The sequence below is a fragment of the Cynocephalus volans genome, chromosome 3 (assembly GCF_027409185.1).
Source record: "Cynocephalus volans isolate mCynVol1 chromosome 3, mCynVol1.pri, whole genome shotgun sequence".
Taxonomy (NCBI): domain Eukaryota; kingdom Metazoa; phylum Chordata; class Mammalia; order Dermoptera; family Cynocephalidae; genus Cynocephalus; species Cynocephalus volans.
The window spans coordinates 182,984,632-182,998,691 of record NC_084462.1 but is presented as its reverse complement, the minus strand read 5'-3'; the positions used below and the strand labels follow the sequence as shown (position 1 = coordinate 182,998,691).

Sequence of the window (14,060 nt, the reverse complement as noted above, 5' to 3'; positions counted from 1 at the left end):
TCTTTCTCAAGACCCCTAGACAGTCAGACAACGCACTCAAACACGTAAAGGGACCTGCTGTTTAAAGGGATGATTTTGATAAATACCTTTTTTGATGGGTCAAATACCTAGATTTTAAAAATAAACTCTTTTTATTTTTAGAGTGGTCAGGGCCTTTCTAAGTGTGACAATAAACCATAGAAGATAAGACTGATAAATTGCTTAAAAACGAAAACAAAAAAGACTGCATGGCAATAACCATCCTAAGCAAGGTCAAGAGACTGGGAAACATTTATAGCTCATATTGCAGAGGGCTAATTTCCTTTACATGTAAAGAGTTCTGAAAAATTGATAAGGAAAAAAAGTAGTACAATAGTGGGAAAATATGCTCATGCAGTTCACAGAAAAGGAAATATACATGGCCCTAGGTTGTATAAAAAGATGTTCCGCCTTACTCCTAATAAAAAAAACTGCAGGGAAAACTACACTGAGATACTATATTTGACCTGTCCTATTGGCTAAGATTAGAACATTTAATAGCACAGTGCTGACAAGGAGGTTGAGAGACAGGCATTCTTCTGCATTGCTGTGGGGGTGTCAGTTGGCAACTTCTGTAGAGGGCAATTTAGCAATAGCTATTAAACACGTAAATGCCTAAAACCTTTCATCAAGCAATCTCATTCTGAGAATTTATCCTAAAGTTGTGCCCGGACAAATACAGAATGATTCATACAGTGTTACTCATTGAACATTGCTGGAAGGGAAAACCTAATGCCCAACAGGGAGTCAGCCTCACTAAATTATGGTCCATGCCCACAGTGGAACATTCTGCAGAGACTCTGCTCTGGCTCAGACCATCTCCTAGACATGTTAAGTGAATAAAGCATGTTACAAAACAGTGTGCATACTGTGCCACCTTTTGTGTAAAGATGACAGAAGAATAGTCGTGTGTGTGTATCTGCTCGTAAATGTATAACATATCTTTGGAAGCATCTATAAAAAACTGGTAATGTGGTTAGCCAGGGGAGTGGGGAGAAAGCAGGATGGAGAGGACAGGGTGGTGCAGGACAGGGAGGGAGGGTTGTTCATTGCACACCATTTTTGTTCCTTTTAAATTTTGAACCATGGGAATAATGTATTACATATTTGTGAATTAAAATTTAAAGAAAATAAGGGAATCTTCTTTTTTTTTCCTGAACACATATACACTATATAGTTAAGAGATCTTTAAATTTTTAGTGATTATGGATTGCTTCTGATATTTAAAAAATAACTTAAGACATATGAAAAGACATCCTTTTGTAAAAAGAAAATTCCCTTATTGCAAGTTATCCCCCTTTATTTGTATTTTCTGTTAAAGGAAATTTTGCCCCTTGGATGAGCTACTGTCTACTTTAAAATCATCTTTCCCCAGCTGTAAATATTGTTATAATGCTGTGTTTTAAAATACTGCTCCTGGTCATGTGGAGTCAGGACACCGAGGCTCCAGGCTCAGCTCTTCATCCACTTTTACTTTAGACAAGACTCTTCCTCTCTGGGAAAATCCTCCTGAGAAGGAAGATTAGACTAACCTACAGTTAAAATGCTGTTCTAAAATAAAATAAAAATAAAAATAAATAAATAAAATACTGTTCTGGTGCTAAGGATTTATTTTAACTTGGTACCTGAGCTCTGCAAATATCTATACCCTCCCTTACCTAGCTATCCTTAAATAAAAAGTTTTATTTTTGCTTTTATTGATGTAATATTGGGGATGGGACCTGTTTTCTTCTTGCTTTATAAAGTTTAGAAATGTGAGGGATTACTTAAGAGAGTGTCTAGAGTTGTAAGGAAGGTGACAGGACTGGTCGTCAGGTTGACATCATCGTCATGCCATGTGCTGCTCAGTCTGTGGCGACAGAGTAAGTCCATGTGAGATGAGCGGGCATAGCTGGCGCTGAGCTGCATGGGTATTGAGGAGATAGCCCCAGTACAGACTGGGGCTTGAGAAGGACGTCCTGCAGGAGATGGAGTTTGACGTGGACTTTGAGGAGCAGAACTTGAAGGGGACTGTGCAGAGCTACCGCACTCCAGGCAGGGGATTAGGATGAGGGGAGCTTTGAGAGGTGCAGTGAGGTGTGTGGTGTCAAAGGATACACCTTCTCACCCAGGGCTGGTGCAGGAGATTGGTCAGGACTGGATGTATCCTGTGTGTCAGACCACTTTCATTGTTACGCAGGACTTTGAGCAGAGTCCCTGCTTCTGTATTTAACACTCCTTAAATTAGCTTTGATGGCATTTGTAATGTGACCTGACCTATGTCTTCAGCCACATTATCCCTTCTTTCTCTCTTCCAGCCTCATTCATTCTTACAAATTCATTCTCTCTTTTGTGCCCTCAGAATTCCATCTCCCCTCATCTGTAATGTTCTTGCCCTCTGCTTGTGCTCATGGATACTCTGCCTCTCAGAGCTGAAGAGGACGGCAGAGAGAGCAGCTCACGGGGGTGCTGTGTTCTGTGCTTTGTCTTGCTTTTACTCGCTGGATTTCTCTCTCCAACTTATATTCTGAGGAGCCAGGTTTAGGCCCAAGGCTCATAATTCTTGCTAAGGGCAAAGCAGTTATCACCAATTGATATTATTTAAAGGGAATTACATTTGAATGTTTATTGTGTGTAGAACTATAGGATATAACAAGAAGGAAAAGATACTCCTAAACTAAAAGGGGTGAGTTTTCTCTATTTAGAAGCTGGAGGAGAAAGTAGAGGAGATTTACTTCAATCTCCTTTACACGGGAAACAGCAATTTAGAGCAGTAAATAACTCAGTGAAGGTCATACAACCAGCTAATTGCAGAACATAACCTAGAACCCAGGAGGCAGTGCGGTAGAGTTAGGAGACAGGCTGCCTGAGTTCAATCCTGGGCTTACTGTTTACTTAAGACAGGACCTTGGCGGGTGACTTTACCTCCCTGTGCCTTGATTTTCTTGTCTGCAGGATGTACAGTGCCTTGTGCAGTTGTGGTGAGGGTTGATGAGATGTCCTTGTGAAGAGCTTAGAGGGGGGTTGGTGCAGAGTAAGTGCTCACTAAATGTCAGGTTATTCTTCAGTATTTTCTGACTCTGAAATGCAAGATCATTAACTTTCTTCTTTACCATCAAAGATGAAGTGACACTTGGTATAATTTTAATGTTGTGTCTTTATAGTATTCCAATTTCTTGATAGTTCGTTGTTTGGAAGAAGTAGCAGTTGAAGAATTTTTTTTTTTTTTTTTTTTAAGATGATTGGTAAGGGGGTCTTAACCCTTGTCTTGGTGTTGTCAGCACCACGCTCTCCCAAGTGAGCGAACTGGCCATCCTTATATAGGGATCCGAACCCGTGGCCTTGGTGTTGTCAGCACCACACTCTCCCAAGTGAGCCACGGGCCAGCCCTGAAGAATATTAAATTAACCTGAATATCTTACTCCTTAAAAAATACTAAGAATAACTAAGAATTTAACTTACCTTGTAAACTGATAGTGGCATAAGTTTCATAATCTTTTTTTTTTCATTATTGCTCTTTTTTGGACATTTTATTCTTACTTGTTCCTCATCCTTCCCCCATTGGATATACCATATATACATTTATGTACTATATATCTTTGCTTTATACATAAAAAGTGTTAACTATTTTTTACCCCTGTATTTTATCACCCACTTTGATAATGCATGGTTTAAGGTGAATCAGTACTTCCATAATGCAATTTTTCTTCAAATTTTTCGAATAATAAGAAATGAATAGAAGAAAAAAAGTTTTTCTTTTTTTTTTTAAACCTTCGATTCATCATCCTGTGAAGTGTAATATATCCTAGCACAACAGAGTGGGCTTGGGGTATGATAATTCTCAAAATAGCATGAAGTAAAAGCTGGGGGTATGGGATGAGGTAGGAGCAGGCATACAGCAACTCAGAGACATTAACTTATATTATTTCTGAGTCACCTACTACAGAACTGTGCATCACACTTTAGGTTAAAAATATGACAGGATATATGAAGAATTTTTCCAGTTTAAGTTTGATGCCTTTTTAAACATTTTTATTTTAATGAACAAAGGGGAATTCATAAAGACTGCCAAATTTGAAATGATGTCCCATCTCAGTGTTAACCCTAATATTAGTGAAGATCAATTTTTTGCATCCATTTTTTCATTACTTGATAAATTCTATTTTAGTCTCTTCTAAAATGTCAAAGCCTTTTTGAAAAAAATCTTATTTTTGGGCCGGCCCGTGGCTCACTTGGGAGAGTGTGGTGCTGACACCATGTCAAGGGTTAAGATCCCCTTACCGGTCATCTTTTTAAAAAAAAAATTATTTTTAATTGTGGTAAAATACACATAACATAAAATTTACCGTCTTCACCATTTTTAAACACCAAAAGCCTTTTGATATGTCAATTTCAAGATCTGAGATAGGATGTAAAAAGGTTTCATTTAAACAATTTTATGTATAAGAGATTAATTTTTATCAGTTTATTAATATATATATATTTTTAACATTCTAAGATGATGTTGCAGAGCAGTTGGGGGAGAGGGGATGGAACCAGAGTGGGAGAAGGAGGCAGGAGGGAGAGCATGGTTGAGGCCATGGCATCCCCCTCATTCCTGCAGAGGAGACAAAGGGGCTTCCAGCGGTGGCTTGATTATCACCACTGGGCTGGTTGCAGATGTTAGGAGGGTGTGACCAAGGCTCTCGGCCCCCCAACTCCCAATCCTGGGGCATTCGTGCAGCGGCTTGGTGGTCGTTGCTAGGCTGGTTGTGCGTGTCAGGGTGGTGTGGCTGAGGCCCTTAGTCCCCCACCACCCCAGCTCCAGAGCCCAGGGCATTTCCTGAGGCTTCTTGGTGGTCATCACTGGGCTGGTTGCAGTTGTTGAGGGGGCATGGCCAAGGCCCAAGGCCCCCCACTGCCCTGGCTCAGGAGCCTGGGGTGCTTCCTGTGACAGCCTGGTGGACATTGCTGGGCTGGTTGCGGATGTCAGGGGTCATGGCTGGGACCCCCAGCCCTCCCTATTCCCTGGCCTGGGAGCCCAGGGGGCTTCCGTCCTTCTAGGTTTTATAGATGTTCTTTGGTGATGTGAGACTGTTACTAGTTAATATCAAACTTTGTCTCTGATCTATTGGTATTTTGTTTTTTCTTTCAGTTCTGTGTTGGATTGTTTGCTGTTCCCACCACTTAAACTCTGTACTAGAACTAATTTGTTGTCCTTTGCTTACTTCTAAAATGGAGGAACTTCCTCTGGGGACCAGCATTTGAGCCCTGTGGTTGAGCTAAATTGCTGCTTTGCTGCTGATTCCCTGGGGAGGCTTTTTGTGTATCTCAGGTTTTAATTTTTGACTTCCGGGGCTTGTGAGTTCCAGTATACCTGGGTTGTGTGGAAACTCTGGTCTGGGTCTGAGTCTTTAGCAAACTGCATCCCTTACAGTTCTATATTACTGACCAGTCTCCACTGAATGGTTCTGTGCTGATTGGGCGCAGATCAGCTGTCCATGCTGTGCCCCAGTGTTCCTTGAGTGGCCCGTCTATCCCACCTCCTGCACTCCAAACACTTCCCATGGGACAGGCCGTGTGCTGGTCCCTTGTGATGACTCACTGGCCTCTGAGTGGCTCCTTTTTTCAGTTGTTGGCTCCTCACTCCTGTGTGGGTCCACGGGAACCCTGTTAGTGGTCTTGCTGGCCTGGAGGCCACCAAGGCCCGCCTCTCCCCTGCCACCTCCAAGCAATTTCATATGAAAGGCACAGCTGTGGATTATGCCAGCTCTTGCTCTGTGTGCTCACCAACTCCAGCCTTGAAACAGCCAGGATTCAAAATGGTGGCAGCTATCCTTTCTTTCTCTCATCGTGGCTTCTCTTGCCTTCGTGCACTCCATGGGTCTCTCCTCCTCTTCCCCTGAGCTCTGGAGGCCCCAGGTTGGCTGTTGTTGCTTTTTAATAGTTGTAAATTGGTTGATTTGTGGGAGAGAGTGACATTGGGGACCATCTAGTCCACTGTCTTGACTGGAAGCCTATAAAAGATTAATTGTAAAACACCTTTTCAGCTGTACTAAGTCTTGAATTTTTCAGCCTGGTATTTTACTCTTGAGTTCAATAAATATTTGAATAAATGAAGAAATAGGAGAATATGTTTTTTTCTCCATAAGTATGTCTTTTAGTAAGTTTGGTCCTTTGATTTCTTTAGGTGGCCGTCAGACCCAAGAGCAAAGAACTCAGAGAAATGTAATAAATGTACCTGGAGAAAAACGCACTGAAAATGGGGTAAGTAATAGTGAATTAAATTGAATTTTTTGAATTGTTCTTTAAGGTACTAATGGGTTTGGGTTATAACTCATTATTGAAGAATTATTTTTGGAGTAGAAATTGTCATTTCTATTAAATATTTCAAAACATCTCATGAAGTTATAAAGAAGTGGTCACTGAGTGGTTTTACCAGCCCACACTGTGGTCCATGAAGCAGATATTGCCTTGATCACAGTAGTCCCTCTGACCACCCCTCACACACTGCTGCCTGCTTCCTCTCCTGGAGCAGGCAGGGCTATGCCTCCATACACATGACTCTGGCTTGGCTCTGTGAAAGCAGGCGGTTTGGTCTCTAGACTCAGAGTTGAGTAGGCAGACTTGCTTTGTATTTTCAGTGTTGATGTCTGATCCTTCTGTCGGGTTTTGAAAGACAAAATGGATAGGTGGCTGAAGTCTTCCTAACAGTTGACTCGGAGAGCAGTAGCTCCCTCTATCACTATGGTGTAGAGTTGGAAAATAGGTTCAGCATTGATTGCAGGTGAGGTAGAGTATGGAGGGGTTGGTTCTTTTTAAGAAATGTTGGTGTGTGTTGGAAGAATGAGCAGATGGGGAAATTTTCAAGCTGGCCTTTTCTGGAAAAAGGTGTGTGAGAAGCCTGTGTACAGTTCACTGGCTTTGGTACTTTCTAGCTGAATTTGAGCAAGTTACTTCACCTCTCTACTTTCCCAACTTATTATTATTGAATTGCTATTTTAGTTCTTTTATTGGCTACCTTTGTGACTAAGTAATATACTTAAATCTCTGTTTTTTGGACTATCAACTTTATTTATTTATTTATTTTTATTATTATTTTTTTTTAAAGATGACCGGTCAGGGGATCTTAACCCTTGACTTGGTGCTGTCAGCACCACGCTCAGCCAGTGAGCAAACCGGCCATCCCTATATGGGATCCAAACCCGTGGCCTTGGTGTTATCAGCACCACACTCTCCCGAGTGAGCCACAGGCCGGCCTGGACTATCAACTTTAAATGATACCCTGGACCTCCCTCTTTCCTTCCCACCACCTCCCCTTCTCCATCTTCCCTTCCCTCTTTCCATCTCTTTCAGCTGTACCAGATTTTTATGTTGTCAAGGCTGATAATATTTGTGTACTGTTATCTAACTATAATTAAGCCTTTTGTGCTTTGTGTATGCATTGGTTATAAAGTTGAAAACCATTTAGTAGTTTTATTATTTTAGATTTTGCAGACATTATCCACTGCAGAGCCATGTAGTATACTGGATTATATTTTCTTCTCTTTGATTTCAGTGTCATAATCCTTGTGCAACTTAGGGAGAAATATTCCTGATGTCAAGATTACAAAATCTCCTTCCTTTATACCCCAGTTTCTAAAGATCATTCCATAAATCCTCTTCTTGGTTCTGACTTCTGACATACTTGTAATCACTCCAAACCTAGAGCCTCCGTAGAATTCTCCTAGGCATATCTGCTTTCAGGAAGTCTTAAAAAATAGTGATGCAGACCCCATTGATAGAAATTTTGATTCAGTAAATCTGGAGGGGGGCCTAGAAAACTCCCCATATGACTATGCTGCCCTGCCAGATTTGAGAACATCCAGGTACAGGCATACACTATAGTCAACATTCAAAACTTACTTATCCAAAGAGGTTGGAAAATCGTTTTGAGTACTAAGATTTACTATGACCTGAACTTCAGGAAAGGTGAAATAAACATATTGAGTAGGTGTTGCGTTGAGGTGGGGTGTGTGTATATATGACATAGAGAAGGGACTTAGAAGGAAAGGATTCCAATGGTATAATAAAGTGGGTATACCAGTTTGAGGTGATGGGTCTGTGATCTTGTCTTCCTTGAAGTTGTTTTTTGTTAACATGACGATAATATATTCATTTTAAGGCCTACAAAACTTAAACCTGAAACCAAAATTAAAAATGTGTTTGTACCCTTTATGTGAGCTTGTAATTAGAGGAAGGTATGATACCTAGTCTAGAGAAATAACTTTGTGCTGGAAGCATTACATCAAAGATATTCTATATTTTATGGCATACACGCCTGCCTTTTAAGCCTAATGATACATTACCTTGTAAAGCACTTTATTGTCTACAAAGCACTTTTACATGCATTTTTAAGTTAATAAGATGTTAAAAACGTCTTTCCCCAAAAATGTTTTTGTGTATACCCTGGATTTAGAATGATGGCATGCTAAACCTTCTGCCTGTGGGCTGAGACAGCCAAGAACACACCAAGCAGCAGCTGTGAGGGAAGGAGTGAGCGTGGGTTGGGAGGGAAGGGCAAGAGGCTGGGTTGCTGTGATTCATGCCCATTAGCAGCTGCTGAGGCAAGAGGCTGGGCAGGTTCTGCTCTCTGAAAATTGCAAGTCAACAAGTCAGCTTAATCCATGTGCTGGTTTGACTTTATGCTATAAAGGCAAATTGATTTATTCCTGTTATATATGCCTGTGTTGGGGTTTCAAGACCATCCCCAGGTTCCATGATTTGCTAGGAGGACTCAGCATGTATTTGTACTTAATGGCTATGATTTACTGTGGTAAAAGGATACAGTGCCAAACTGGCGAAGAGAGAAGGCACATTCTGCTTAGTGTCTTGGAAACACATTTTTTCTTTTTTTCTCAGCCAACCTGGCTTAAAATCTGAGTTAGTTTTTCCTATATATCCAATAAATTGTCACGGTCAACTGATCCTGCTTCCTGAGTTTTCTTCTAAGACCTTTATAGATTTAGCTTTTATATTTGGGTCTGTGATCCATTTTGAGTTAATTTCTGTACATGATATGAGATAGAGATCCAAGTTCATTCTTTTGCATGTAAATATCCAGTTATCTCAGCACCATTTGGTAGAAATACTATTCTTTCCCCATCGAATTGTCTTGATACCTCTGTCAGATTAATTGACCAGAAATGTGAGGATTTCTGGAAGCATTTATTATTAATATGGTTACTCAGCCTCCCTGTTTTTCATATGGTATCTAGGACTCAATGTTGTCTGTTGTCTCCCAAGCCAGATAACATTTCAGTTGTCTAGAGAAAAACATCTAGACTTCTGCCACTGTAGGAGAGGCAGTCACCCAGGAGCATGGCATTGGGGAGGAGATCTAGGGATTTAACTGCTTCTTAAATATCTTTCACTCAGTCTGCCTTATTTTAGGTGCCCTCCATTTCATTCCCCATTCCAGAAGGTACGTGAGGTTGCCAGTTCCTGAAGCTTTGAAGATTGTGTGATGTAACTGGGTCGTTTATCCAATTTCACTTCTGCCTTGAGGTTTGTCTCAGACATCCTAGGTCAATTATTTCTCATCCATTCTCTTGTCAGCTTCCAAACATTTTTGTTGTCTCCACTCCTGATAGTCATGCTTCTATGATTTTATATTATTTGATGTCAGAAATCCCTTTATTATAATTTAGTGGAGTTTGGGGATTTAATTAAGATTAAATAACCCTCCATTTTGAGCAGAACTAGATGTGGATTTCTTTTAACTTCTCTGTTGAGTTTACTGGTTCTGAGGATTGGTATCTATCAACAATTCTGGAAGTTTCTGTACTATTATCTGTACAGGTATTTCATCTTCCACATTATTTCTATTTTCTTATTTTGGAACTCTGATTAGACATCCATCTTTTATTTTATTCTATTTGTCTCAATTTTTTTCATGTTTTTTTCTTTGTCTCTTTGTACTATGTTCTAGGTACTTTCTTAAGATATATCTTTCAGTTAATGAGTTCTATCTTCAGCTATGTCTGCCTGTTTAGTACATAAAAGGTGCTTTTCATATTATTTATTATGAAAAGACAAGACATAGTCTGGGAGAAAATATTTACAAGTCTTATACCTGATAAAGGACTTTTATCCAGAATATTTAAAGAACTCTCAAAACTCAATAATAAGAAAACAACCTGATTTTTTTTTTTTTTTTCAAAGATGACCAGTAAGGGGATCTTAACCCCTGGCTTGGTGTTGTCAGCACCATACTCTCCCAAGTGAGCCATGGGCCGGCCCATTATACCATTTATATCCCATTTATTTTTATATACTAATCTCTTACTACAGAAAGTAGATCAGTGGTTGCCTGTGGGCTTGGAGTATGGGGATATAAGCATAAGACAGCCAGTTATGTATAAACTACAATTTAGTCACTTCTTGGGATGATAGCATAAACAAGAGAAGTTATTATCAGCTAACTAAATGATCTTTCTTTATAGAAATCTTAAAAGAAACATTTAGTTTATATGAGAATATTGTTCCTATCCAAGAAAAGAAATTCCTTGACACCCATCTCTCAAGAAAAATGATCAGAACTGAGGTTTTAAAATTAATTTACTCTCTCTTACAATTAATTTATATCTGCTTATACGAAGTTGTCCCAAGAAAGTCAAAGATGGAGTTAGGCTTTTTTAGACTTCCTCTGGAATAATATGAGCAATGACAGACAAGCCGCCTCAGCTACACTGCTTCCCTCCAAAGCCCTTCAGTGCGCTGCTGTCAGGAGACCCTGGCTCTGCTGCTGACCCACCACGTAAGCCTCAGAGAGCCGGTCCACCAGCTGCCCAGAGCCTCAGCTTTCTCATCCTTAAAATAAGCTAAAGAACTTTTCTCCTAGGATTTTGTAAGCATCAACTAAGATAACTATAATCTCAGTTATATATAAATGTCTGACATGCAAAGTGCTCATTATATGTTAATTGTTGAATCGCTAGAATTTAGAATTTGTTAAAAAATAATGAGTTCTTCCTATCTCTGAAAGTGAATAAACATCCTGAATATCAGAACAATTGTATCAGAGATTCATTAGAGAATCAGGAAAAACTTAAGGAAGCAGATGGCATTGCTGCTAGTTCTTGAAGGATAGGTCGAGTTTAGGAAGTGGGGGAAGGGCATTGTAGACAGCACCAAGAACCTGAGCAAAATAAGGATGTGGGAAAATACTTGTTCCGGAATGGAGAAGGAAGCACGGATGGGAGAGATGGCATAAAGAGCACTTGAGCAACAACCTGTACTTAGGACAAGGTGAGCTTAAATCAAAGACGATGTGAGGTTTCTGGGAAAATGCTGAAGCCATTAATAGAAGTAGGGAATTTAGAGAGGAAGCCAGTCTTGGTTAAAAGTAAAGAAAGGAGTTTGGTTGGAGAGAGGTCAGGGGTGGGTGGCTGGACTCACCAATGGGCAAGGTATGTTCTCTATATAAACTAAGTGCAAATAGGAATGAGCCGGACAAACCGTTGAACTATTCCACATCATCTCAGTGAAACTTGAAAGTAGGGAATTTTTTTTTTTTTTCAAATAATAATACAGAGACACTCTTCTCTATTATAACCAAAGGTAAAGTTATTTGGCTGAGTATTAAAGTCAGCATATCAGGATTAGGGACATCTGAAGTGACCCATTTGCCAGTAGGTGTTTAATTGCTGACGAAATCCACTAGTTTTTTCCATTAACTGATTACCGAAGAATGTATTTTAGGCATTGAGGAAAAAAGCACCATTTACAGTTAAAACTTCTGTTGGTAGCACAATAACCTGTCTCGCTTAAACATAGGCACTTCTCTGGACTGTAACAACTCTGGAGTAGCAACTGAACTCCTGTAAGGAGTGAATAATAGAATGGCAGGATTGAAGTGTGTAGAGTCCTCTTAAGATTTGACCGTAATGGCCATGGTGGTTTTTAAAATGTCTGCAAATTTTTGACTCACCTCCCTTCAAAAGGTGGAGCTTAATTTCCCTCCTGTCCCAGACTTAGTGGCTGGTTCTAACAAACAGAATGTGAAAGAAGCGATGCTGTATGACTTCTGAGACTAGTTCATGAAAAAAATAGCTTCCCCCAGCACTCTCTCTAGGACTACATGTTCTGGGGGAAACCAGCAGCTTCATGAAGAGATCTACTTGGGGAGGGACTGAGGCCTCCCACCAGCAGGCAGTGCCGACTTGCCAGCCATATCAGCGAGCCATCTGGGAATCAGATCCTCTAACCCAGGTCAGGCCTTAAGGTGACTACAGCCCTGGTTGAAGTTTGACTCAACCTCGGAAGAAACCTCAAGCTAGAACTACCTGGCCAAACTGCTTCTGAATCCCTACCCACAGAAACTCTGAGCAGTAATGGATGTTTATTGTGGTTTTCAGCCACTAAATTTAGGAATGATGTTACTAAGCAATAGATACATGGCTCATGAAATGAATAAAGATGGACTGTTGACACCCAAATCATTTTATGAATATAAAATATATGAATTGAGCAATGAAGACATGTTTATATAAGTAATAAACAACATATAAACACAATTGATACATAAAATGCCATGTAATGAAAGTTTGCTATATTTGCCAAAGGAGGAAAGGAACACTTCACAGTAGGGGTGGTTTGTGGAGGTAGGATGCAGGGGAGTCATGCTTTGGAATGACTTTTAAATGTGAATTCATCCTTTTGCATCATTTTCTTCACCAGTTTTTCAACCTTTGGTGAGGTTGCATTCACACTGAACTTAAAAATAAAGTTATGAACAGGAAAGCATCTTTAGGGTAGAAAAAGCACACAAGGGAGCACTTCAGAGCAGGTGGTGCTAGCACAGGTGCCCAGTAGAAGAGAGGCATGGAAGATGCAGATGCCCCCTGCCTCAACCCACTCGGCGTGTGTGCACAGAGTGAAGGCAGGCCATTTTGCATTCATCCAAGCATGAGGCATGGTTCACAGTTGTACCCTGTTCTGTTCTATCACCAGGGACAGTTGGGTTGAATGAATAGGTGTTTATTTGCCTAGAATTGTAATGTCAAAATATCACTTCTTATAGAGTGTTTATTTAGTATGTTTTTGGATGAAAGGGTCATTATACCAAAAAAAAAAAAAGTCTGAAAAACGGCATAGATTTTCAGGAACAGCTATAGTGAAGAGTCATTAACTGAATAGATATTGTGCAAGGTAAGTCTGTAATATGATGAATCCTTCTGTTTTCATAGGTAAAATTGCAATTGTAATAGCTCTTTAAAAGAGCCGTTACTTTTTGGCACATATTGGCAAAATATTTCAATAGAACATTAAACAGAAAGCAAAACTAGTCTTCTTACTAATATTTGGAAAGACTAAAATCTACAAAAACATATCATTAGTGGTTTAGGGTGGAAGAAGTATATGTTGCATAACTGTCTACAATGGTTTGTTTATTTATTTATTTATTTATTTTTAAAGATGACTGGTAAGGGGATCTCAACCCTTGGCTTGGTGTTGTCAACACGCTCAGCCAGTGAGCCAACCGGCCATCCCTATATAGGATCCGAACCTGTGGCCTTGGTGTTATCAGCACTGCACTCTCCCGAGTGAGCCACGGGTCAGCCCTTACAATGGTTTATTTTTATTATTGTATCACCAGTTTAAAAATTCTATTTAAAACATCACCTGAGGTGACAAAATACATTTGATTAAAGGCATATTACCACTGACCTGTGATGAAAAGCTTTCAGATGTAATTATCAAGTGCATTGTTGTTTCTTAATATCTTTAAAAATCTAGTTTGATAGCATGTTTTTCTTTTCTTATTTTTTTTGGGGGGTAGCTGGCCAGTGCTGGGATCTGAACCCTTGACCTTGGTGTTATCGATACCACATGCTAACCAACTCAGCTAACCGGCCAACCCTGATAGCATGTTTTTCAAACATACTTTATTTTGATAGCTTTCTGAGTCATGACTCATACACATAATTAGTACAGATGAGAGATGAATATGGGAAGTAAACCCTCTTTCCATAAATAACTTTTAGCAAATCATGGGCTATCTTATTTATTGAAAATCTTAACAAAGGACGGGTTGATAGTGT

At 39.9% G+C, this 14,060-nt stretch overlaps 1 protein-coding gene across 5 annotated transcripts in view; it reads left to right on the top strand.

Moving 5' to 3' along the window:
* The window catches only part of PPP1R13B (protein phosphatase 1 regulatory subunit 13B), a 78,466-nt gene that overhangs the window by 41,677 nt on the left and 22,729 nt on the right, over positions 1-14,060 (top strand). For all 5 annotated transcript variants that reach the window (XM_063091453.1, XM_063091452.1, XM_063091451.1 and 2 more), the window contains one exon: positions 6,167-6,243. Coding sequence is in view for 4 of the 5 variants with exons in the window: in XM_063091452.1 (XP_062947522.1) it covers positions 6,167-6,243 (77 nt within the window). In the remaining variant the exon portion in view is untranslated. The remainder of the gene's footprint in view (positions 1-6,166; positions 6,244-14,060) is intronic.